Source organism: Triticum dicoccoides, chromosome 3A (assembly GCF_002162155.2).
Source record: "Triticum dicoccoides isolate Atlit2015 ecotype Zavitan chromosome 3A, WEW_v2.0, whole genome shotgun sequence".
Lineage (NCBI taxonomy): Eukaryota > Viridiplantae > Streptophyta > Magnoliopsida > Poales > Poaceae > Triticum > Triticum dicoccoides.
The window spans coordinates 109,409,525-109,436,390 of record NC_041384.1 but is presented as its reverse complement, the minus strand read 5'-3'; the positions used below and the strand labels follow the sequence as shown (position 1 = coordinate 109,436,390).

The 26,866-nt window shown below is 47.0% G+C and overlaps 1 protein-coding gene across 1 annotated transcript; it reads left to right on the top strand.

Annotated features, from left to right (window-relative positions):
* Window positions 1-3,976: 3,976 nt before the first annotated feature.
* On the top strand, window positions 3,977-4,740 carry LOC119271343. The gene is made up of 2 exons (XM_037553206.1): window positions 3,977-4,173; window positions 4,552-4,740. Exons 1-2 carry the CDS (start codon window positions 4,030-4,032, stop codon window positions 4,738-4,740), a joined length of 333 nt encoding a protein of 110 aa, XP_037409103.1. The 5' UTR covers window positions 3,977-4,029.
* Window positions 4,741-26,866: the final 22,126 nt, after the last annotated feature.

Sequence of the window (26,866 nt, the reverse complement as noted above, 5' to 3'; positions counted from 1 at the left end):
GAGGCGACTCGGGGGCCAACCCTAGCCGCCGCCACCTAGTCCCCCTGTCTCCCTCCCTCCCTCCGCCGCCGCCAGAGGTGGCCAGCGGCGCGGCCGCTCGGCACCCATGAAGGTGGCGGCGGGGACCTCGGCGGATCCACCCTTCGTGGAGAGCCTCGGCATCCGGGGCGGCGGCCAGCGGCGTGGCCTGTGCGGCGGGCGGCGCCGCAGGGTGCAGGTGGGCCGCCTCCCCGGCCGCGCGGGCGGCGTGGAGGCGGCGGGCGTCGGCGGCTGCAGCAGCTTCCCGTAGGCCGGCTGAACCTTGGAGAATCGGCGTCCACAACCTCGATCTGCTCCGATCCGCGCCGTTCCTGTTCCTGATGGTTCCGGTCGCCGTTTTCTGGATGGCGGGTGTGCGGATCTGGTGGTTGGGTGCGGTTCCGGGGGAAACCCCGCGACGGCCACACTGAAGATGTCGCCTTTGGGCGTCGTTTTCCTTGCTGAAGGCTTCGGTGGGCTTCCTGCACCTCCCACCCCACCCAGCAGCTCAGGTGAAAGCCTCAGTTCCTCGATTCATGGCGACAACGGCACCTTGGTGGCGTGATCCTTCCTGAAGGCGTCGTCAGGGAAGTGCTCAAGTGGTGGTGGAGTTGGTGGTGGTTCGACGGCGGATTGTATTGGTCTGATCTTCATCTTCGGTAACTTGCTCGGGTCCATGTGTGGATGACTTCAACCGCTGGTGCGAGGGGAGTCCCTCTCTCGTGCCATGGGCTATGAGGCTCCTATCCTTGACCGATGCGTGGTGCTGCATACTCTCGGCCTTCTCCGGGGTTTCTCAGCGCCTTCGTTTCGACAACTCGCGTCTGGTGCTCTGCCTTGCTGCTGCCGGCAACGGTGACTGGGTGTTCGACTCCCCGTTTCGTGTGGGTGTGTTCCTGGTGCCTCCTTTGGCTACATGGGAATTCTGATCTGGGTTCTAGGGTGAACCACTCTGCAGGCCGCCGGTGCGGCATCTGTCGAGCCCGGGTGAAAGGGTAGGGGCCCTTTGCGGAGGCGGAGTCCGGTCATGTGTTGCCCCTGTTTTCCCTCTGGTGACAGTCAGTGACACAAAACATGCACGGTGGTGCCTTCCTCCCATAGCCTTAGTAGGTTAGTTGGTTTCGGCATAGCGGCGTTCGATGACATTGTTCTATGCCTTTGAGTTGTTCTACCGAGCACAATGTATCTTCCTTTCCGCTCTTTGTTTTCTTGTTGTAAATGGCAGTCATGTAATCCTGGCCGGTTGATGGCTTTGTTAATTCAAAGCCGGGCTCTTCTTGAGCCTCCGTTCTAAAAAAACGTAGACGGCGTCGTCGGGCGGATGCAGCGCAATCATTAGCACATCGGCGCGGGGGGCGGCGGGGAGCCAGGAGAGGTCTGCTTGATGGCGGATGGAGAAGCGAAAGCCGTGCGGAGGAGGCAGAGGGTCGAGGAGAAGGGGGAGGTTGCTTGAGCGCGAGGAAGAGAGAAGCTACCGCGATATTTCCTCTGCATCACCATCACACGCGGGCGTATCTGGACGAGGACGTATCTGGTGGACCAACTGAAACAACGCTACCCAATCGATGCTCGGTTTACATACAGTCAAGATTGGGTGACGTGGACACAGCGAGCGTTCACCCTTGATGCACAACTGAATGTGTTTAATATTCCTTGAATAAACACCAATGCATGAGTGTTAACTTTCAGTTTTTGTGTAATGCATAGTACATGAAAAGCAATTAGTAGATGACATTTCTATTGAAAAGCTGCTAATTCATGATGTACCGGTTGATATTATCTGCTCCCCAGCACAGTTCATCTTGAAAAATACTAAGATCCCAATCCACAAGGTTTGACTTATTCATCTCACTTGGTAAACTTGCAAATAGACCTTCCACCACCAGATATTGAATAAATTTTGTATGTGTAGAAATTCACCTATTAGATGTCAAGGTATTACCTATTTAACAATCAAGAAAAATGGAGCAACTGTAAGAAGAGGCAATGGTCAATCACATCCCAATGTCCTAAGCCTTTTTTGGATAGTGTTTGACATTATTTTAGAAGATTTTCGAGTGTGACTTACGAAGAAGTTAAAAAGTTGTCCAAGTGTATGAAATCATACAGATATGTTCAATAAGAGTTTTGTTAAACCATTAGAATATGTATGCCCCCGTTAAATAAAATTAGTGTTAAACCTTATAGACGGTCTTAATCATTTGTTTTATTCATTTATAAACATTATAGCCCGTAGCAACGCACGGGGGTTCTACTAGTATAAATAGAAATGAAGTACATGCTCGAAACATATTTCTGAATTAGAATAATTGTCGCATGTCTTTTTTCTACATGTACATGTCTGTATTTTTTTGTATTCCTTGACAACATTCTTTGATAATGCACGGGCATACAACTAATATTTAGAGCATCTACAGTGGGGCACCCCAAATCATCCCCAAACGTTCGGGTGAACGCCTCGGTCACTGACCGATCGTAAAAATCCAACCTAGACGGGTGCACTAAACCGGCTTCAAACGTCCGAGCTGTCTGGCGCCTCTCATATCCATCCCAAAGTAGGGTGGATATAGGGCGGCCCGGGCATGTACGCCACTTTGGTTTGACCTAGCCTGGCCCACCCGCGCCCTATAAATATCCTCATCCAGAAAACCCTAGACAGCAGTCAACCCGAACTTCACATCACTCCCTTCTCCATCCACTCCACTTTTGATCCCCTTTGTCTGAATTTGATGGCCGGCGATGGAAGCAGCACTGGCTCCGGTGTGGAATCCGATGACTAGGCGAGCCTGTTGCGCGAAGCGGGGCCCGACGATGTGGAGGAGGTCGCCCTCCGCATCACGTTGAGGCGGTCACGGCTCGATCAAGGCGGATCCAGCAGCGCCCGTCACCCGTCGACATCACTGGCCCGTCCCACCTGCCGTGTAGCTCCGACTGCTATGCTCCGCTCATTCACGTACACTGCCCACCACCACCCTCTTCTCTAAAAGTGGTACCTGCCGCCGATGGGTCCTCGTGCCCGTGCTGGCGTGCACGAGGATGCCCGAGTCCGAGGCATGAGTAGCCCGACGCGAGCAGCAGCAAGTGAGGAAAGGAAAACGGCGGGGGAGGCGCTGACCGCATGCCGGTCGATCCGGGGCCACGCTCCTCGCGTCGGTCCTCCGTCACTCTCTCACGGCGGCAGAGATGGATGCGCGGCGCCTCTGCTGCAAGAATGACAAGGTGCTCCGACTCACCATCGAGTTTTCAGAGCGCGAGACAAAAAAGGAGACAACGGTGAAGGCGAAGGCGAAGGCGGACCGCCTGCTCCATAGGTTGTCGAGCCAAAGGTGCAGCTCCGACTCTGACCTGACGGACGACTCCACCTCCAGCTCCGACGATGACGCACCTCCACACGCTGACGCCTACATGGAAAAGGGACACAGCCGCGCTGACGACTGGAAGGGGAAGGGGCCGGAGAGAAATGGTGAATTGGTGATTTCCTCCGCCCTACGCCTTTTTATTTATGTTTTATCTATGTTGTAAGATTTACGGTATGCATTTGCACTGTCCGCCGGTGAACTCCGATGAACTACGGTCCTTTTGTCTAGCGATGCAATGATGACCCGACGTGTTGATCGTGTTTATGCGTAGCGTTGCATGGGCTACATGGGTTTGGGGTTTCGGATATGAGAGGTGCGGATGTGGAAGCAAACATATGAAGCGTGACCGTTTAGTTTCAGCGGACACGCCTGAACGCGTCCTCAGGTGTTTAAGGGGTCGGATTTATCAAGTCTGGCTGTAGATGCTCTTACTACTTGGCTAATGAAAGTTCCTTTTTCCTAAAAAAAAAGAGAAAGTTCCTTACATGGAAAGGGAGGCGTCTGGTACGTGAGTTGCGACCGACCGTATGGCACGACGCGCCGCGTATATATGCATGCAGCCTCGCCAGCCCCTGAGTTAACCTAACCCACGACCCCACAACGATACAACGCACTGCTCGTGCTACAGTAATTAAAGAGAAACCGGCGATCGATGGCCACGGCGGCGCTAGGATTCGCGGCGAGGAAGCTTGGCGGCCATGCGCTCCGGCAGACGCAGGAGACGGTAGTATCGCGGCTCTCGCCGGCCATCGAGATGGGGCAGCGGCAGCTCGTGCCAAGGTTCATCCACACCGAGGTACGCACCTTCACACCCCGATCGATCGATTGCTTTTGCCCATTGGCATGCACGTACGGGTACGGCTACCTGATCGACGCCCTTGCTATGCTGGCTCTGGCTGCTAAGGTCGTGGAGCTTGTTCGCCTTCCGTGTGGCGGCGCTCCGGTCCTAGTCTAATCTAGCTAGGTAGTGGACTTCATGATTTTCGCTCGGTTTTCTCCCTAATTAGCCAAACCATGTGTGGTTTTCGGATCCGATTTCCCTCGTAAACTGATTCAGTTTTCCTCTTCTTGATTCACATTTTTTCCCTCTTCTTGATGCGTTGTGGGAGCTTCCCAATGTGTGGTCGTCCAAAGGAAAAACAACTAACGACATTGCTCATGCTCATGCCGGCAGGCAGCAGCAGCAAACTCACACTGGTGGGGACGAGAAAGAGCGCGTCCTGAAGCGGATCCGAAGGATGAAGGAGGAGCTGTACGACGAGATGGCGGAGGCGGACGAGATGTACGGGAGAGACAAGGACGCCGAGTGCCGGATGAACAAGCAGCTGCTCCGCGAGCTCACCGACCACGTCTGCAGGCGTAACTCCGGCGACGCCGTCTGGTAAGATCGAGCAGCGGTGTATCTATATATGCCCTCATCTGTTCTCCATGTTGTCTTTCTACCATAGTTCAATATCGATGTTGTTCATGTGATTCATGCAGGGACGCGGCTCGGTCGGCGAAGCTACGGGACGATCTGGTGGGTTTCATGGGCATCGTAGCCCTGTACACCGGGGCGAGCTGCCTGCTCGAGGAAGCGGCGAAGCGGGTGTGGGCGGCCTTCTTCTCTAAGCGGTGAAGCCAATGATTGATTTTGGCTGTCTATCAGAAATTTCGAGTTTGTATTTTCTGGTAACTATAGTTCTTTTTGCGGGGAGGATGTTTTTAGTTTTGTGCCTGAATTATACAGTGTATATCAGATCAAGTCTATAAAAACTATATTTTGTGGCGGGTATGGAGTATGGACAAGATAGATGAAATGGAGAAGTTGTCGATGTTGAACGCTTGTCAGTTTCTTGATAATATCCACCTGTGCATGAGTGTAGCACAATATATGCCACAAAAGATTCTGGAAGTCCAATGATGAGGGATACATTTAGATTTTTAGTTTGTGCGTGAATTATACATCGACTAGCAATACAAACTACTAGACGAGCAAGGCGCGCTTCATTTTGTTTTGCTCTGCTAGTCAACGTTGTGCATCTAAAAATTAATTGACAGAGTATTGATGTGTAATCTTGGGCTAGACAGATTTCGTGGTAGTTTAACTTTAGAGAATGTGGTATTTACGATGGTTACTTACATAACATCAATATTTACCGTTTGAATATGTTGTCTAGATGCATTTCATCAGTGTTAGAAGGGAGAGAGTGAGATTTGGTGGAATAGTTCGTTTATTGCTTGAGCCTTGTGGACATATATATATAGGAGTACAATGACCAACTTAAATACAAGACAAGGCAGGAACAAATCCTAGTCTATCCTATACTTCCTAATATACATTATACTCAACATCCCCCAGTCATAACGGTAGCGACGCAGACGGTAAGACTGGAGAAGAATCCGAAGGCAAGCCGACGAACACCCCCCCATAGTCGTAACGGTCGACGCATCGCGGAGTCGTGGCTGGAGTGAAAACCGACGAGGTTGCTCAAGCAGGCGGTAGCCCTTTGTGCCGTTTGTTGATGTAGCCGAGAGCGTGGGTGGTGGAGCCGTGGTCGAGGTAGCCGCGCAAAGAATGCCATAGTCAATGTCGAGTCGGGGTAGCCGGTGTCGAGGAAGTAGCCATGGAGCCGCGGGCGCAAGGAGGCGTCGAGTTAGCATGGGCGCAGTGGTGTCGAAGTGGGGGTGCGCCGGAGAGAAGACGGTGTTGACGAGGCGCCGCGCCGGGTGTGCCAAGCCCGGGGACACATCGTGGAAGAAGGCATGCACCGGTGTTGCCAACATCCGACATGCGTAGACGGACGAAGACGAAGTTGACGAAGCGCTGACCAGGCTTGCCAGGCCCGAGGACACGTCATGGATGAAGGCACACATCGGTGTTGCCAGCATCAGGCATGCGTAGACGAGGGACCTGCACGAGCTGTACGCCATGTCGGAGAAGTCGGAGGGGCCAGCAGAGAAGAACTCGACGACGATTGCGGCATCCATCGGCGCGGGGCCGATGTCACCAACGGTGGTCGGAGTAGACGAAGTGGTCGGGGTAGATGACAGCGACGCTGGTGACGGGCTGGTGCTTGGACGAAGACGAAGGGGGTGGACGGACGGCGGCGGCTACGAAGGTAGCGGCGGCGGCGGCCTGACGGCGGCGACGACGAGGATAGGAGTGCGGCGGCGGTGCTCGAAGTAGGCGAAAAACCCTGACAGCGTGATGAAGACCGGCGCGGCCGGTGGCGTTCCCGCGCCAAGGAAGACGGTGCGGCGCATACCACGGGAGGTCGACGCGCTGTGACGGCGGAGCGGGCAGCGGGCCGCGACGCTACGGCCCGAGGGGGCGATGCAGCGGCGGGTCGGGGTAATGGCGGGAAGACCTCTGGGCGGCGGCGGGGACCGTGTGCCACGACGCTGCGACTGGAAGGGGCGACATAACGGCGGTTCGCGAGTCGGTGCAACCGCGGGGACGGCCTCGGGGCGGCGGCGGGGACCGCATATCACGAAACTACGGCCCGAAGGGGCGACGCAGCGTCGACGCACGAGTCGATGCAGCTAAGAGGAGAACCACGGGGCGGCGGCGCTGCGGCCTGAAGGGGCGACGCAGCGGCAGCCCGATGCTCGATTGGTGAAGAGGCGCGCTGAACTCGGGGACGATCTTCACGGGACATGCGGAGGCGCGCGTAACCGACGGGCCAGGTCGGTCGTGCAGCGGAGATGAGGCGGATCGCAGCAGCGAGCGTGTGATCAAGCCGATCGCCCGCGAGGTCGGGGACGCCGCTCGGTGGAGGCGTGGTGGAGGCTGATACGTCTCCAACGTATCTATAATTTTTGATTGCGACATGCTATATTATCTACTGTTTTGGACATTATTGGGATTTATTATCCACTTTTATATTATTTTTGGGACTAACCTATTAACCAGAGGCCCAGCCCAGAATTGTTGTTTTTGCCTGTTTTAGAGTTTCGAAGAAAAGGAATATCAAACTGAGTCCAAACGGAATGAAACCTTCGGGAACGTGATTTTCTCACCGAATACAACTCAGGAGACTTGGACCCTACATCAAGCCAACTAACAGGAGGTCACGAGGTAGGGGGGGCGCCTGCCCCCACCAGGCGCCCCCCACCCTCGTGGGCCCCCTGTTGCTCCACCGACGTACTTCTTCCTCCTATATATATCCACGTACCCCCAAACGATCAGATACGGAGCCAAAACCTAATTCCACCGTCGCAACTTTCTGTATCCACGAGATCCCATCTTGGGGCCTGTTCCGGAGCTCTGCCGGAAGGGAATCGACCACGGAGGGTTCTACATCATCATCCAAGCCTCTCGGATGAAGTGTGAGTAGTTTACTTCAGACCTACTGGTCCATAGTTAGTAGCTAGATGTCTTCTTCTCTCCTCTTGGATCTCAATACAATATTCTCCCCCTCTCTTGTGGAGATCTATTCGATGTAATCTTCTTTTTGCGGTGTGTTTGTTGAGATCGATGAATAGTGGGTTTATGATCAAGTCTATCTATGAATAATATTTGAATCTTCTCTGGATTCTTTTATGTATGATTGGTTATCTTTGCAAGTCTCTTCCAATTATTAGTTTGGTTTGGCCTACTAGATTGGTTGTTCTTGCCATGGGAGAAGTGCTTAGCTTTGGGTTCGATCTTGCGGTGTCCTTTCCCAGTGACAGAAGGGGCAGCAAGGCACGCATTGTATTGTTGCCATTGAGGATAACAAGATGGGGTTTTTATCATATTGCATGAAACTATCCCTCTACATCATGTCATCTTGTTTAAGGCGTTACTATGTTTTTAACTTAATACTCTAGATGCATGCTGGATAGCGGTCGATGAGTGGAGTAATAGTAGTAGATGCAGGCAGGAGTCAATCTACTTGTCTCGGACGTCGTGCCTATATACATGATCATACCTAGATATTCTCATAACTATGCTCAATTCTGTCAATTGCTCAACAGTAATTTGTTCACCCACCATAGAATAATTATGCTCTTGAGAGAAGCCACTAGTGAAACCTATGGTTCCCGGGTCTCTTTCTCACCATATTAATCTCCATCACTTTATTATTGTTTTGCTTTTACTTTGCCTTTTACTTTTTACTTTGCATCTCTATACCAAAAATACCAAAAATATTATTTATTATCTCTATCAGATCTCACTTTCGTAAATGACCGTGAAGGGATTGACAACCCCTAAGCGTGTTGGTTGCGTTGAGCTATTGTTTTTGTGTAGGTACAAGAGACTTGAGGGTAGCCTCCTACTGGATTGATACATTGGTTCTCAAAAACTGAGGGAAATACTTATGCTACTTTGCTGCATCATCCTCTTCTCTTCGGGGAAATCCAATGCGGTGCTCAAAAGGTAGCAAGAAAAATTTCTGGCGCCGTTGCCGGGGAGGTTCGCGCAAGTCAAGATTTGACTCCCGACAACGAGCCATTTCTGGCGCCGTTGCCGGGGAGGTTCGCGCAAGTCAAGATTTGACTCCTGACAACGAGCCATTTCTGGCGCCGTTGCCGAGGAGTCTACGCAAAAGTCAACATACCAAGTACCTATCACAATCCCTATCTCCCGCATTACATTATTTGCCATTTGTCTCTCGTTTTCCTCTCCCCCACTTCACCCTTGCCATTTTATTCGCCCTCTCTCTCTATCCTCCCTCTCTATTTGCCTCTTTTGCCCGTTTGCTTTTTGTTTGCTTGTGTGTTGGATTGCTTGTTTGTCGCGATGGCTCAAGATAATACTAAATTGTGTGACTTCACCAATACCAACAACAATGATTTTATTAGCACTCTGATTGCTCCTCTTACCAATGATGAATCTTGTGAAATTAATGCTGCTTTGCTGAATCTTGTCATGAAAGATCCGTTCTCCGGGCTTACTAGTGAAAATGCCGCTACCCATCTTAATAGCTTCGTTGATTTGTGTGACATGCAAAAGAAGAAAGATGTCGATAATGATATTGTTAAATTGAAGCTATTTCCTTTTTCGCTTAGAGATCGTGCTAAAGCTTGGTTTTCATCTCTGCCTAAAAATAGTATTGATTCATGGAACAAGTGCAAAGATGCTTTTATCTCTAAGTATTTTCCTCCCGCTAAGATCATCTCTCTTAGAAACGATATTATGAATTTTAAGCAACTTGATCATGAACATGCTGCACAAGCTTGGGAGGGAATGAAATTAATGATACGTAATTGCCCTACTCATGGTTTGAATTTGTGGATGGTTATACAATTTTTTTATGCCGGATTGAATTTTGCTTCTAGAAATCTTTTAGATTCAGCCGCGGGAAGCACTTTTATAGAAATCACTTTAGGAGATGCTACTAAACTCCTAGATAATATTATGGTTAATTATTCTCAATGGCACACTGAAAGATTCAGTAATAAAAAAGTGCATGTGATAGAAGAAATTAATGTTTTGAGTGGAAAGATGGATGAACTTATGAAATTATTTGCTACTAAGAGTGTTTCTTCTGATCCTAATGATATGCCTTTGTCTACTTTGATTGAGAATAATAATGAATCTATGAATGTGAATTTTGTTGATAGGAACAATTTTGGTAACAACGCGTATAGAGGAAATTTCAACCCTAGGCCTTATCCTAGTAATCCCTCTAATAATTATGGTAATTCCTACAACAATTCTTATGGAAATTATAATAAGATGCCCTTTGATTTTGATTCTAATATTGAAGAATTTATTACTTCGCAAAATAATTTTAATGCTATGATTGAAGAAAAATTGCTTAAGATTGATGATTTGGCTAGGAACGTTGATAGAATTGCTCTTGATGTTGATTCTTTGAAACTTAAATATAATCCTCATAAGCATGATATCAATGAGTATCTCAAAGCCATGAGAATTTTCATTGATGAGTGCAAGGAAAGAACCGCTAGGACGCGTGCTATGAAAGATGCCTTTATTAAAGCGTGTTCTTCTAGTTCCTATGAAAACAATGATGAAGATCTAAAAGTTATTGATGTGTCCCCTATTAAATATTTGTTTTGCAATATGAATCTTGATAATGATGGGACTGAATATAATCCACCTTTACCTAGAAGGAGTTCCAAGAATTCTGAATCTTTTGATCTTGATGCTAAATTTGATAAAACTGGGATTGAAGAAATTAAAACCCTAGATGTTGCTAAACCCACTATTATGGATTTCAAGGAATTTAACTATGAAAATTGCTCTTTGATTGATTGTGTTTCCTTGTTGCAATCCGTGCTAAATTCTCCTCATGCTTATAGTCAAAATAAAGCGTTTACTAAACATATCGTTGATGCCTTGATGCAATCTTATGAAGAAAAACTTGAATTGGAAGTTTCTATCCCTAGAAAACTTTATGATGAGTGGGAACCAACTATTAAAATTAAAATTAAAGATTATGAGTTTTATGCTTTGTGTGATTTGGGTGCTAGTGTCTCTACTATTCCCAAAACTTTGTGTGATTTGCTAGATTTCCGTGATTTTGATGATTGCTCTCTAAACTTGCATCTTGCGGATTACACTATTAAGAAACCTATGGGGAGAATTAATGATGTTCTTATTGTTGCAAATAGGAATTATGTGCCCGTAGATTTTATCATTCTTGATATAGATTGCAATCCTTCTTGCCCTATTATTCTCGGTAGACCTTTCCTTAGAACGATTGGTGCAATTATTGATATGAAGGAAGGGAATATTACATTTCAATTTCCATTAAAAAAAGGCATGGAATACTTCCCTAGAAATAAAATAAAATTACCATATGAATCTATCATGAGAGCCACTTATGGATTGCCTACCAAAGATGGCAATACCTAGATCTATTCTTGCTTGTTATGCCTAGCTAGGGGCGTTAAACGATAGCGCTTGTTGGGAGGCAACCCAATTTTATTTTTATTCCTTGCTTTTTGCTCCTGTTTAGTAATAAATAATTTATCTAGCCTCTGCTTTGGTTGTGTTTTTTGTGTTTAATTAGTGTTTGTGCCAAGTAGAACCATTGGGAAGACTTGGGGAAAGTCTTGTTGAACTTGCTGTAAAAAACAAAAACTTTAGCGCTCACGAGAACTGCTGTCATTTTTATTTGGAGTGCTATTTAGATAATTATTTTTGGAGATGATTAATAGATAAATTCCTCACGTCCAGAAATTTATTTAGAATTTTTGGGGTTCCAGATCTTGCGCTAGCTACAGATTACTACAGACTGTTCTGTTTTTGACAGATTCTGTTTTTCGTTTGTTGTTTGCTTATTTTGATGAATCTATGGCTAGTAAAATAGTTTATAAACCATAGAGAAGTTGGAATACAGTAGGTTTAACACCAATATAAATAAAGAATGAGTTCATTACAGTACCTTGAAGTGGTATTTTGTTTTCTTTCGCTAACGGAGCTCACGAGATTTTCTACTTTAAGTTTTGTGTTGTTAAGTTTTCAAGTTTTGGGTAAAGATTTGATGGATTATGGAACAAGGAGTGGCAAGAGCCTAAGCTTGGGGATGCCCATGGCACCCCCAAGATAATCTAAGGACACCTAAAAGCCAAAGCTTGGGGATGCCCCGGAAGGCATCCCCTCTTTCGTCTACTTCTATCGGTAACTTTACTTGGAGCTATATTTTTATTCACCACATGATATGTGTTTTGCTTGGAGCGTCTTTTATGATTTGAGTCTTTGCTTGTTAGTCTACCACAATCATCCTTGCTGTGCACACCTTTTGAGAGAGCCATACATAATTTGGAATTTGATAGAATACTCTATGTGCTTCACTTATATCTTTTGAGCTTTATAGTTTTTCTCTAGTGCTTCACTTATATCTTTTAGAGCACGATGGTGGATTTGTTTTATAGAAACTATTGATCTCTCATGCCTCACTTAGATTATTTTGAGAGTCTTAATAGCATGGTAATTTGCTTAATAATAATATGCTTGGTATTCAAGATTTGTAGAACTTTCTTTTGAGTGCGTTGAATACTAAGAAAAGATTGATGCTTGATAATTGTTTTGAGATATGAAGATGGTGATATTAGAGTCATGCTAGTTGAGTAGTTGTGAATTTGAGAAATGCTTGTGTTAAAGTTTGTGATTCCTGTAGCATGCACGTATGGTGAACCGTTATGTGATGAAGTCGGAGCATGATTTATTTATTGATTGTCTTCCTTATGAGTGGTGGTCGGGGACGAGCGATGGTATTTTCCTATCAATCTATCCCCCTAGAAGCATGCGCGTAATACTTTGCTTTGATAAATTCTAGATTTTTGCAATAAGTATATGAGTTCTTTATGACTAATGTTAATTCCATGGATTATACGCCTCTCTAATACCGCGCACCTTTCGCCAGTATCATACACCCACCATATACCTTCCTCAAAACAGCCACCATATCTACCTATCATGGCATTTCCATAGCCATTCCGAGATATATTGCCATGCAACTTTCCACCGTTCCATTCATTATGACACGCTCCATCATTGTCATATTGCTAGCATGATCATGTAGTTGACATCGTATATGTGGCAAAGCCACCGTTCATAATTCTTTCATACATTTCTGTCACAGCCCCAGTTCAGCCCCTGCTTGACTTTGATTGTTCATCATGACATCATGTTTAAATTCCAAAGAATTTTGAAATGGGGATTGTTGAAACCCTAGCACCCAAATGAAATGCAATTAGGATCAAAATAAAAATATTTTCAAAGAACCCAAAATGGCATGGAAAATGTTCATGATTTCTGATAAAGGTGAAAACCTCTGCCAAAAATGATGAGCATATTTCTTGGCCATTTATGGATTTTTGAGTTAAATCATATTGTATTTGAATTGGAGCATTTAATGCCTATAAATATTTTAAATGCTTCAATACTTCTGAAAACAATTGTGGGCTGTTGGAAATAATTCAAATAGTGCCCAAAATTTTTGTCAGGATTTTACAAAATGAGTTAGTATTTTTACTAATTCAAAACAGATCAAAATAAATAGAAAACAAAAAACAGAAAGCAGAGAGAAGAGAATCCTTACCTGGGCTTACCTCACCTGCGCAGCCACCTGGCGGCCCAAGTGGCCGGCCCAGCCCACCTGGCCCCCTCTCCTGTCGTCTTCCTCCTTTGCCAGGAGGATGGGCGCGTGCCCGACGCGCGCACACCGCCGTGCGCCACCTCCTGCTTCCCGCCGCTGCCCCGACGCCTCTGGACGATGACACGCACCCCCCAGACCTCTCTCTCCCTCACCCGTGGCCTCTCCCCTCCCCTGGACCTCTTCCTCTCACCCACCCGAACGGGTCCGTCGCCGCCGACAAGCACCACCGCGGCCACTGCCTCCCCCTCGCTCCCTGGACATGCCCAGGAGCTCCACCACTTTGTCCTCCACCTCCTCGATGAGCCACGAGGCCCCGGACGCGCTACAACACCGCCACCGCCGCCGCCCTCTTCGTTCGGCCACCGAGATCGCCGGCGACCTCTCGTCACCACCAGCCCCTCCGCGATCTCACCGAGGCCACCTCTGAACTCGCGGTGAGCTCCTCTATCGATCCCCCTACTCCCATGCCCACTAGCTCATCGTAGCCCTCGTTTCCGTCGAGACGGAGACCTCACCGGCGCCGGACTTGTCGCCGTCGTCGTTTTGGTACGCCTCTGTCCAAACCGAGCGCGTCACTGCACTCAGTGCACCCCCAGGAGCATGTTTCACCCACTGGCTCCTCCTCCAATGCACCACAACGCCAAACCCGCAGGTGCCCGAACTCCGGCCGCTGCTCGACTTGACGCCGTCATCGACTTCGGCCACCCCAGGCCCGGCTACTGCCACCAGGCGACGCGCTGCAACGCCAGCTACACGTAGAGACCAACCGCGGCTCAAAGCGCGGCCTGTACGCGAAACCTGAGCAACTCCGGCGAGTTGCCGCCACGGTTTTGGTCGCCGCCGGCTGAACTCCGGTGACTCCGACGTGGCACACTTAGTTAACACTAATGACGCCATTAGCTAATCACTGTGCCACTGACGGATGGGCCCCACGCGCTAATTAACCCCAGGATTTATTCCCTGTTTAACTTAGACTAAACCACCGGGCCCACACGTCAGGTTGACTTTGCTGACGTGGCCTTTGACCGGTCCCACCTGTCATTGACTCGGGCCAGCACTGTGTCATTGACCAGTAGGCCCCACTGGTCAGGTTTGACCTGGCCAGCCACAGTTGACCTGATGACATCATTCTGACATCAGGCTGACGCAGTAATGCTTTCTGGATTTTAAATAAATTAGAAATGATTTATTTAATTCAGAAAATGTCCAAAACTTCCAAAAATCATAGAAATTCAACCGTAACTCCAAATGAAATAAATTATATATGAAAAATTATCAGAAAAATTCAAGGAATCTGTTTATGGCATTTTCATGCATGTTAGAGCAACTTATGGCTGCTGTTTAGGCCAATTCACATAAATGGAATTTAAACTCTCACTTATGGAGTTTGAATTTGAACCTAGGGTTCAAACCAACTTCATTTAATATGGTTGCTAGTTGCATTAGTTTAATCAACAACATATTGCCATGTCATGGGCATGCATCATATTGTTGCATTGCATTGATTGTGTTTCTTCCTTGTTTGCCGGTTTTGTCCCCTCTCAGTAAACGTGGTTCCGACGATGAGTTCGATGACACCGATGAAGAGCTATTGCTATCTTCAGAAGTGCCAGGCAAGAACAACCCCCTTGTTCATTCCGATACAAGCCTACTCTCTCGCACCTGCTCTCTTTTACTGCATTAGGACAACAATGATTCATCTGTTACTTGTTGCGGTAGTTGAACTCCTTATCCTCTACATGACCTGTCATTGCCACAGTAAATAGATGAAACCCACTAGCATGAGTAGGAGTTGTTTGAGCCCTGATGTGCCTACTCATTCATGCTTGTTTGTCATGCCTGCTATTGCATAAACTTGTGTTGGGTCTGATTCATCGGGAATGAATTGGAATGGTGATGAACATGTCCTACCGGTGAGAGCTAAGTGTGTGAACACGATTTGGTAAAGGTAGCGGTGAGAGGCCATGTAGGAGTACATGGTGGATTGTCTCATTGAAACCGTCCTCAGGAACTGAGTTCTGTGTCTGTGATCCATGAACAGCTACTACCACTCATTGGGATCCTTAATTGACCCTCTCGGCTTCTTAATCACCCTAGTACTCTGTCCAGGAGTTGCAACTAGTTTCTGGTGTTTGTAGGTTATGTGTTGGCCGCCGTGCGTAGCGCTGACCCTAGGGGTGGGCTATGTTGCGGTAGATACACTGTGGCACGATGTACCAGGCGCCCTTTTGGTGTCTCGGGAACCCTGTTCACATCGTTCGGGGCCGTATGTGGAAACCTCGGCCGGACTCCCTGCGGATGGAACCTGGATAGGCGATAAACCTGGACTAGAGACTTAAGTGTTTAGGTAGGCCATGGCCGACACCCTCGCCAGGCTTTCGCTTGAAGGTTGCCGAGATACATGACGTGTATATGGTGGTAAGTGGTGGGAGCGTGTGTGAAGAAGTACACCCCTGCAGGGTTATCATTATCTATTCGAATAGCCGGATTCCTCGGATATGGAAACTTGGACCCCTTGCATAGTTCATAGACAAGTGAAAGTGGATACTCTAAAACTCGCAAGATAAGTGTGAGTGCTATGGATGGCGTTCTCGTAGGGAGACGGGAGCGGTTCCATAGTGGTGTATTGATATGGTGAATTTGTGGACTCGTGTGCGCCACCTAAAAAGTGTTACTTGAAGTCGTAGTTTAAGATAGCCACCGAGTCAAAGCTGGCTTGCTGCAGTTAAACTCCACCACCCCTCCTTTGTTGATACCGATGCATATGTAGCTAGTTCTGATGTAAGTCTTGCTGAGTACTTTTGTACTCACGTTTGCTTAACTTATGTTTTGCAGAGAGACTCCAGTCTTGCTACGCGTGGACTTTGATGTTAGCTTGATACCTCAGCTACGATCTTGTGCCCTTGGCAGGATCTGGTAGATAGTCAGGCTTCTTAGCCTTTTTCATTTGTACATGTCTGTACTCAGACATGCTAAGCTTCCGCTTGTGCCTTGATTTGTATGCTATGTTTGTTGGGTCATGAGACCCATGTTTGTAATTTCTTGCTCCTCGGAGTCTAATGAATAAATACTTAAGTGGTAGAGTTATGTTGTGATGCCATGTTGTTTTTACACATATCGAGCATATTGTGTGTATGATTGAAATGCTTGGTATGTGTGGGATCCGACAACCTAGTTGTTTATCCTTGGCAGCCTCTCTTATGGGGAAATGTAGTCTAGTGCTTCCATGAGCCATAGTAGTCCGCTACAGCCCGGTTCACCGGAGTCCTGCTAGCCCAGCACTACTGCTCAGGACACTTGACTGGCCGGCATGTGTTTCACTTCGTTCCTGTGTCTGTCCCTTCGGGGAAATGTCACGCGGTGACATCCAGAGTCCTACCTAGCCTGCTACAGCCTGGGTTCCCGGAGTCCTGTTAGCCCAGTGCTACAGCCCGGATTCACACGCTGCTGACCGACATGCTCGATGTGATTCATGTATGCCTGTCCCCATAGGTTAGTGCCGCTTTGGGTTCACGACTAGCCATGTCGGCCCGGGTTCTCTGTCGTATGGATGCTAGCGACACTATCATATACGTGAGCCAAAAGGCGCAAATGGTCCCGGGCCAGGTAAGGTGGCACCCGTGGGAATACCGTGCGTGAGGCCACAAAGTGATATGATGTGTTACATGCTAGATCGATGTGGCTTAGAATCGAGGTCCTGACAGCATTGGTATCAGAGCCTGACTGCCTGTAGGATTACCAAGCCAAACCGGTCGAAGTTGTGTCTAGAAATGCTTTAGTTATGTAGGGGAATTGATTGTGGTAGGGAACGTAAGGCTCTTTTTACTCCTTTACCTTATGCCCTCTGATCTGAGTCATTCTCTTCTCATTCTACGCGGGTTAAGAAACTAGGCCTTCTCGTCTATCTATCAGGATGACATGTTACTAAACCGTAGTTGCCTAGGATTGTTGAGTTCAAGCCTCAGTTCAGTTCCTACTACTTCCATATGTCATAGCTGGCCTCAGAACTTTGATTTTGTGATGTTGAGTGGTTATGCCACCATCTTGCAGGATGTCTCAAATCATTTTGAGCATTTATAGCCGTTATGCTGTCCGAGTCATCCCAGGTTCCTAAACAATCTAATGCATTTGCAAATCCTTTTCTCCTGTGTTCGATGTCTTTTGGGCCAGATTAATCACACTAACCAGTGTGTTGAGGTATTCCATTGCCTCGATATATATGTTGGAACTATTATTATGACCCTAGTTGTCCTAGAGAACCACCTAGTAATCTAGTAATGCTTTGTGTCCCTAGTGTGATGATTCTGGCCACCATTCTTGAAAGCATCCCGTGATGCCATTTAGTTAGTAGGTATTTTATTTCTGGGTCCTTAAACCCAAGATTCATTCTACTTACATCCTGTTGATAGTGTTGCTCGTACCTTTAGGATGTTAGTAACCTCTGCATTAGTCCTCGAGGTCCGTGGTATTTCCTTCTTCCAAATACTATGAACCACTTATGGCAGAAGTTTGTTGGATCAAAAGATCACAACAAGAGTGCTCCTGATGAGTTCTCCATTCTTCATTGTGAATCTGCCAGTCCTACCATTCTGCATGGGTTGTCCGGAAGAAATGTTGAGCTATGCTCGACATACTAATCTATGCATCCACAACTTAGAAAATTATATGTTCCTCGAGTTGTTCCTCTTCAGTTGTATTCCGACCATCTTCTATCAGTTGATAGCCAAGAGTATGTGTGCATTTGTGTTCATCGATGCCTATAATTCTTGTGGTCCATCAAGCCATTCTATTCCAGAATGACTTGGAGAAACAAACTCCAGTACCTCATCCATATCGAGGATTGGGTCAAAGCAGTTGTATTCCGCAGATCAAAATGCAATCCAGCTTTTGCTCTGTTCTACCCTGGAGTATTACCCCCTTTATGTCAGGATTGTCATGAGAATTGCACCCTCTCTCATGAATTCTTGACGCAGTGATACTTATTACCATCATTTTTCATTCCTCAGTCCCGTGTTGTCGCAACCGGAATGCCGGCAAGTGAACCATGATGTGTGAAATCAATACTCCTAGCAACTAGTTGCTAGGTAGCTAATGGACAATAATTTCTTTCTTAGCGTGTTGGTTATTGAATCATCATCCTAAGATTGATCGTGCTACCTAGTCCACTTTTCCTGGTGCACTCTTCGATCAATGAGTTAGGATTGTGTCAATCCCTCACTCTTTTGATCATATCATCTTGCCCTGAAAAGCAAGGTTGTTCTCGAGCTTAGTAACATATCGGTGGTTCGCGATTTTCCGAATATCTTCTCGGAAGTATTACCAGGTTGTCCCCTGACTGTTATGTTGAGCTCGTGATCAAGTTGGTTTTCCTCTAAACCAGCCATTCTCCAAGAATCTGTGTTGGATACCCTGAGCTAGTTGGTTAAGCTAAACAACAACTTGGAGAGTTGGAAGATAAATGCTTGCCTAACTTAGTTCGTTCTATGGGATATCCTTGTGTGCGTGTGTGTTGAAGAGAGATGATATCTTCATCGATTGTTCCTCGTGATCGGTTGTTGAATCTATTGTCTTGTCAAAACCTTGATTTGGGTGTGGGCTATCGTCAAATCAAATTAGAACCAACGATGTTCGTAATATTGTCTTACTTGTAGTTGTCCCTCGAGCATACACCATTATATCTTTGGTCTGACCAATACTATCACATTGTTCCCATAGTGGTGGAAGTCCAGTGATATGGAAATTCCGATGAGTTGCTGTTGAGCCCATCGGCAGCATTTTGTCTCCTCCATGATTGTGTTGAACATCCAGCTAGTGTTGGAAACTTGTGTAAGCATTTTCTTCACGCCCCGTTCATGAAGTATATGTTTGGATGAAAGAAGTGACTTCCTTTGATTCACGTGCATCTGATGTAAGTTGCCGCCGTGAATTCGGGAAAGTTTGTTTTGCTTCCTCTGGAATCATCCCAAGTCAGTCATGCATGTGCGAAGTATTCTATGGTCTGATAGACTGATCATCTACATTCTATACGTATCCCTAGCACACCAAGCCACTGATTGATTTGTTCAAGGAGAAGAAGTTTCTTCTTAAGAGTTAGACCTACGCAAGGACTTCGATATCCTCGTTGATGGTTCCCCATGAACTCGGTAGTGTTTCATTTTAAGACTACCAGGTGACCATGCTTGTCTAGGACAACGTGTTCACATCCTTGTAGCAGAACCGGCTCATGTTTTGGAGCTTACTACCGTAGTTCATTCCCCCGAGAATCTCGCAACGTCGTCTCGTCGATTTGTGTTGCAAACCTTCATTTTCCTTTCTAGACTCGATAAGTCTGGAATATCCTGACACCAACCAGATCTGAATCTCAGGCAGATATGATGGTTGGAGCATTTTCCAAGAACTATAATATTGGTCTCTCGATAACCGGTAAAGTGGATGTCGTGGCCAACACATCCAGCCGGAAGACCTATTATTGTAGTATCTCGATTGAAGAAAGTTGGCCACCTTCCCATGAGGATTTCATAGGATTTACCTCCGTAGTTAATCCTTACGGATTCTTGTGCTCCCGAAGTCCAACCTTTCACTTGATGTCCTAGATACCAAACCATATCAATAAATGAGTTATCCTAGCACATCAAGGAGAACATTAGAAGCGGAGTGCTAAATGTCTCTCGGTCGATTATCCAGATTTTGTTTCCTTGGCCTCGCTAAGGTGAAATCTGAGAAAGCGTTATCTTCCTTTGCATCGGCATCATCCATCACCATTCATCATGGTGGTATGTTGTGTTGCCAGGATCCTTGACACGGATATTGGTAAAACCTTGACGAATATGGAGATACTCAAGTTCTTGAGAGCACGCGCAAGCACCAGGTTTTACCGTTGGCATTAACTGGGATTTGCCTCCAGTTTCCTCGGTTAGGTTATAACCTTTTCAAACAGTGGACTCACTCTCGACTGTTGAGCTCTTCCCCAGTTACCAGAATCATTCCCAACATTTGCATTTTGTTCCCAGCTTGCACCTTAGTAGTTGTTGTTCAGGATCATCTTCAAAAGTGGACTTACCATGGGTCCCATCCATTTCCGATGATAAGCAAAAATCATCCATTGCGTTGTCTTCAACAAGATAGTCCACATCATCCATCCTAGTCGGAGTATGCCATTCTTCGAACTTCTTCAAACGATCGTTGTGATTGCCTTAGGCTGGTATAGAGAGTTTCAATGATCTTTGTATCAAAAGTAATTCTTTTTGCCACTTAAGGGAATAATTCTACGAGTCATCTTCCCCAAGGTGCCCCGTTATGGAATCATGGCAATTATTTCCTCGCCACCTTGACACCATCCACCATCTCTCTAAGCGTTGAATTGATGCCACCAAATCAAACCTCGTTGTTTGTTCTTCCGTCCCTCTCGATGTGTTTTGTGTCTCAACTCTAGATGTTCCAACATCTCACTCCACGAGTTGATCTTGAATGCTCGATCTTCGAGGAGATCGTTTCCTATAGAGTTTCTTTCTGTCGCCATCGTGTTGGATGAAGATCTCAAAAGCGAGGACGTCAAGATCAATATGATGCAATGAAGCTACTTCTTCGAGAAGGGCAGTTGGATTGAGAAGATTGTGATAGCTTGCGACCCCTCTGTCTTCTTACCTCACGACTTGAATCTCGGGACGAGATTCTTGTTTAGTGGGGGTGCGCTGTCACAGCCCCAGTTCAGGCCCTGCTTGACTTTGATTGTTCATCATGCCATCATGTTTAAATTCCAAAGAATTTTGAAATGGGTATTGTTGAAACCCTAGCACCCAAATGAAATGCAATTAGGATCAAAATAAAAATATTTTCCAAGAACCCAAAATGGCATGGAAAATGTTCATGATTTCTGATAAATGTGAAAACCTCTGCCAAAAATGATGAGCATATTTCTTGGCCATTTATGGATTTTTGAGTTAAATCATATTGTATTTGAATTGGAGCATTTAATGCCTATAAATATTTTAAATGCTTCAATACTTCTGAAAACAATTGGGGGCTGTTGGAAATAATTCAAATAGTGCCCACAATTTTTGTCAGGATTTTACAAAATGAGTTAGTATTTTTACTAATTCAAAAGAGATCAAAATAAATAGAAAACAAAAAAAAACAGAAAGCAGAGAGAAGAGAAACCTTACCTGGGCTTACCTCACCCGCGCAGCCACCTGGCGGCCCAAGTGGCCAGCCCAGCCCACCTGGCCCCCTCTCCTGTCGTCTTCCTCCTTTGCCAGGAGGATGGGCGCGTGCCCGACGCGCGCGCACCGCCGTGCGCCACCTCCTGCTTCCCGCCGCTGCCCCGACGCCTCTGGACGATGCCACGCACCCCCCAGACCTCTCTCTCCCTCACCCGTGGCCTCTCCCCTCCCCTGGACCTCTTCCTCTCACCCACCCGAACAGGTCCGTCGCCGCCGACAAGCACCACCGCGGCCACTGCCTCCCCCTCGCTCCATGGACATGCCCAGGAGCTCCGCCACTTTGTCCTCCACCTCCTCGATGAGCCATGAGGCCCCGGACGCGCTACAACACCGCCACCACCGCCGCCCTCTTCGTTCGGCCACCGAGATCGCCAGCGACCTCTCGTCACCAGCAGCCCCTCCCCGATCTCGCCGAGGCCACCTCTGAACTCGCGGTGAGCTCCTCTATCAATCCCCCTACTCCCATGCCCACTAGCTCATCGTAGCCCTCGTTTCCGTCAAGACCGAGACCTCACCGGCGCCGGACTTGTTGCCGTCGTCGTTTTGGTACGCCTTTGTCCAAACCGAGCGCGTCACTGCACTCAGTGCACCCCTAGGAGCATGTTTCACCCACCGGCTCCTCCTCCAATGCACCACAACGCCAAACCCGCAGGTGCCTGAACTCCGGCCACCGCTCGACTTGACGCCGTCGTCGACTTCGGCCACCCCAGGCCCGGCTACTGCCACCAGGCGACGCGCTGCAACGCCAGCTACCCGTAGAGACCAACCGCGGCTCAAACCGCGGCCCGTACGTGAAACCCGAGCAACTCCGGCGAGTTGCCGCCACGGTTTTGGTCGCCGCCGGCTGAACTCTGGTGACTCCGACGTGGCACACTTAGTTAACACTAATGACGCCATTAGCTAATCACTGTGCCACTGACGGATGGGCCCCACGCGCTAATTAACCCCAGGATTTATTCCCTGTTTAACTTAGACTAAACCACCGGGCCCACACGTCAGGTTGACTTTGCTGACGTGGCCTTTGACCGGTCCCACCTGTCATTGACTCGGGCCAGCACTGTGTCACTGACCAGTAGGCCCCACTGGTCAGGTTTGACCTGGCCAGCCACAGTTGACCTGATGACATCATTCTGACGTCAGGCTGACGCAGTAATGCTTTCTGGATTTTAAATAAATTAGAAATGATTTATTTAATTCAGAAAATGTCCAAAACTTCCAAAAATCATAGAAATTAACCCGTAACTCCAAATGAAATAAATTATATATGAAAAATTATCAGAAAAAATTCAAGGAATCTGTTTATGGCATTTTCATGCATGTTAGAGCAACTTATGGTTGCTGTTTAGGCCAATTCACATAAATGGAATTTAAACTCTCACTTATGGAGTTTGAATTTGAACCTAGGGTTCAAACCAACTTCATTTTAATATGGTTGCTAGTTGCATTAGTTTAATCAATAGCATATTGCCATGTCATGGGCATGCATCATATTGTTGCATTGCATTGATTGTGTTTCTTCCTTGTTTGCCGGTTTTGTCCCCTCTCGGTAAACGTGGTTCCGACGATGAGTTCGATGACACCGATGAAGAGCTATTGCTATCTTCAGAAGTGCCAGGCAAGCACAACCCCCTTGTTCATTCCGATACAAGCCCACTCTCTCGCACCTGCTCTCTTTTACTGCATTAGGACAACAACGATTCATCTGTTACTTGTTGCGGTAGTTGAACCCCTTATCCTCTGCATGACCTGTCATTGCCACAGTAAATAGATGAAACCCACTAGCATGAGTAGGAGTTGTTTGAGCCCTGATGTGCCTACTCATTCATGCTTGTTTGTCACGCATGCTATTGCATAAAGTTGTGTCGGGTCTGATTCATCGGGAATGAATTGGAATGGTGATGAACATGTCCTACCGGTGAGAGCTAAGTGTGTGAACACGATTTGGTAAAGGTAGCGGTGAGAGGCCATGTAGGAGTACATGGTGGGTTGTCTCATTGAAACCGTCCTCAGGAACTGAGTTCTGTGTCTGTGATCCATGAACAGCTACTACCACTCATTGGGATCCTTAATTGACCCTCTCGGCTTCTTAATCACCCTAGTACTCTGTCCAGGAGTTACAACTAGTTTCTGGTGTTTGTAGGTTATGTGTTGGCGGCCGTGCGTAGCGCTGACCCTAGGGGTGGGCTGTGTTGCGGTAGATACACTATGGCACGGTGTACCGGGCGCCCGTTTGGTGTCTCGGGAACCCTGTTCACATCGTTCGGGGCCGTATGTGGAAACCTCAGCCGGAATCCCTGCGGATGGAATCTGGATAGGCGATAAACCTGGACTACAGACTTAAGTGTTTAGGTAGGCCGTGGCCGACACCCTCGCCAGGCTTCCGCCTGAAGGTTGACGAGATACATGACGTGTATATGGTGGTAAGTGGTGGGAGCGTGTGTGAATAAGTACACCCCTGCAGGGTTATCATTATCTATTCGAATAGCCGGATTCCTCGGATATGGAAACTTGGACCCCTTGCATAGTTCATAGACAAGTGAAAGTGGATACTCTAAAACTCGCAAGATAAGTGTGAGTGCTATGGATGGCGTTCTCGTAGGGAGACGGGAGCGGTTCCATAGTGGTGTATTGATGTGGTGAATTTGTGGACTCGTGTGCGCCACCTCAAAAGTGTTACTTGAAGTCGTAGTTTAAGATAGCCACCGAGTCAAAGCTGGCTTGCTGCAGTTAAACTCCACCCCCCCTTTTTTGATACCGATGCATATGTAGCTAGTTCTGATGTAAGTCTTGCTGAGTACTTTTGTACTCACGTTTGCTTAACTTATGTTTTGCAGAGAGACTCCAGTCTCGCTAGTAGTTTCGTGTGGACTTCGACGTTAGCTTGATACCTCAGCTATGATCTTGTGCCCTCGGCAGGATCTGGTAGATAGTCAGGCTTCTTAGCCTTTTTCATTTGTACATGTCTATACTCAGACATGTTAAGCTTCCGCTTGTGCCTTGATTTGTATGCTATGTTTGTTGGGTCATGAGACCCATGTTTGTAATTTCTCGCTCCTTGGAGTCTAATGAATAAACACTTAAGTGGTAGAGTTATGTTGTGATGCCATGTTGTATTTACACATATCGAGCATATTGTGTGTATGATTGAAATGCTTGGTATGTGTGGGATCCTACAACCTAGTTGTTTATCCTTGGCAGCCCCTCTTATGGGGAAATGTAGTCTAGTGCTTCCATGAGCCATAGTAGTCCGCTACAGCCCGGTTCACCGGAGTCCTGCTAGCCCAGCACTACTGCTCAGGACACTTGACTGGCCGGCATGTGTTTCACTTCGTTCCTGTGTCTGTCCCTTCGGGGAAATGTCACGCGGTGACATCCAGAGTCATACCTAGCCTGCTACAGCCCGGGTTCCCAGAGTCCTGTTAGCCCAGTGCTACAACCTGGATTCACACGCTGCTGACCGACATGCTCGATGTGATTCATGTATGCCTGTCCCCATAGGTTAGTGCCGCTTCGGGTTCACGACTAGCCATGTCAGCCCGGGTTCTCTGTCGTATGGATGCTAGCGACACTATCATATATGTGAGCCAAAAGGCGCAAACGGTCCCGGGCCAGGTAAGGTGGCACCCGTGGGAATACCGTGCGTGAGGCCGCAAAGTGATATGATGTGTTACATGCTAGATCGATGTGGCTTAGAATCGGGGTCCTGACAATTTCACTCTTGATTCATTGCATATCCCGGTACAGCACCGGAGGCATTCATATAGAGTCATACCTTGTTCTAAGAATTGAGTTGTAATTGTTGAGTTGTAAAAAAATAAAAAGTGTGATGATCATCATTTTTAGAGCATTGTCCCAAGTGAGGAAAGGATGATGGAGACTATGATTCCCCCACAAGCCGGTATGAGACTCCGGACGAAAAAAAGAGGCCATATAAAAAGAGAAAAGGCCCAAACAAAAAAATGAGAGAAAAAGAGAGAAGGGACAATGTTACTATCCTTTTACCACACTTGTGCTTTGAAGTAGCACCATGATCTTCATGATAGAGAGTCTCTCATTTTGTCACTTTCATATACTAGTGGGAATTTTTCATTATAGAACTTGGCTTGTATATTCCAATGATGGGCTTCCTCAAAATGCCCTAGGTCTTCGTGAGCAAGCGAGTTGGATGCACACCCACTTAGTTTTTTTTGTTGAGCTTTCATATACTTATAGCTCTAGTGCATCCGTTGCATGGCAATCCCTACTCATTCACATTGATATCTATTGATGGGCATCTCCATAGCCCGTTGATACGCCTAGTTGATGTGAGACTATCTTCCCCTCTTTTTGTCTTCTCCACAACCACCATTCTATTCCACATATAGTGCTATATCCATGGCTCATGCTCATGTATTGCGTGAAGATCGAAAAGGTTTTGAAAATGTCAAAAGTATGAAACAATTGCTTGGCTTGTCATCGGGGCTGTGCATGATTTAAATACTTTGTGTGGTGAAGATAGAGCATAGCCAGACTATATGATTTTGTAGGGATAGCTTTCTTTGGCCATGTTATTTTGAGAATACATAATTGCTTTGTTAGTATGCTTGAAGTATTATTATTTTTATGTCAACATGAACTTTTGTCTTAAATCTTTTGAATCTGAGTATTCATACCACAATTAAGAAGATTTACATTGAAATTATGCCAAGTAGCACTCCGCATCAAAAATTATGTTTTTATCATTTACCTACTCAAGGACGAGCAGGAATTAAGCTTGGGGATGCTTGATACGTCTCCAACGTATCTATAATTTTTGATTGCTCCATGCCATATTATCTACTGTTTTGGACATTATTGGGCTTTATTATCCACTTCTATATTATTTTTGGGAGTAACCTATTAACCGGAGGCCCAGCCCAGAATTGTTGTTTTTGCCTGTTTTATGGTTTCGAAGAAAAGGAATATCAAACGGAGTTCAAACGGAATGAAACCTTCGGGACGTGATTTTCTCACCGAATACAACTCGGGAGACTTGGACCCTACGTCAAGCCAACTAACAGGAGGTCACGAGGTAGGGGGGCGTGCCTGCCCCCCCCCCCCCAGGCGCCCCCACCCTCGTGGGCCCCATGTTGCTCCGCCGACGTACTTCTTCTTCCTATATATATCCACGTACCCCCAAACGATCAGATATGGAGCCAAAAACCTAATTCCACCGCCGCAACTTTCTGTATCCACGAGATCCCATCTTGGGGCC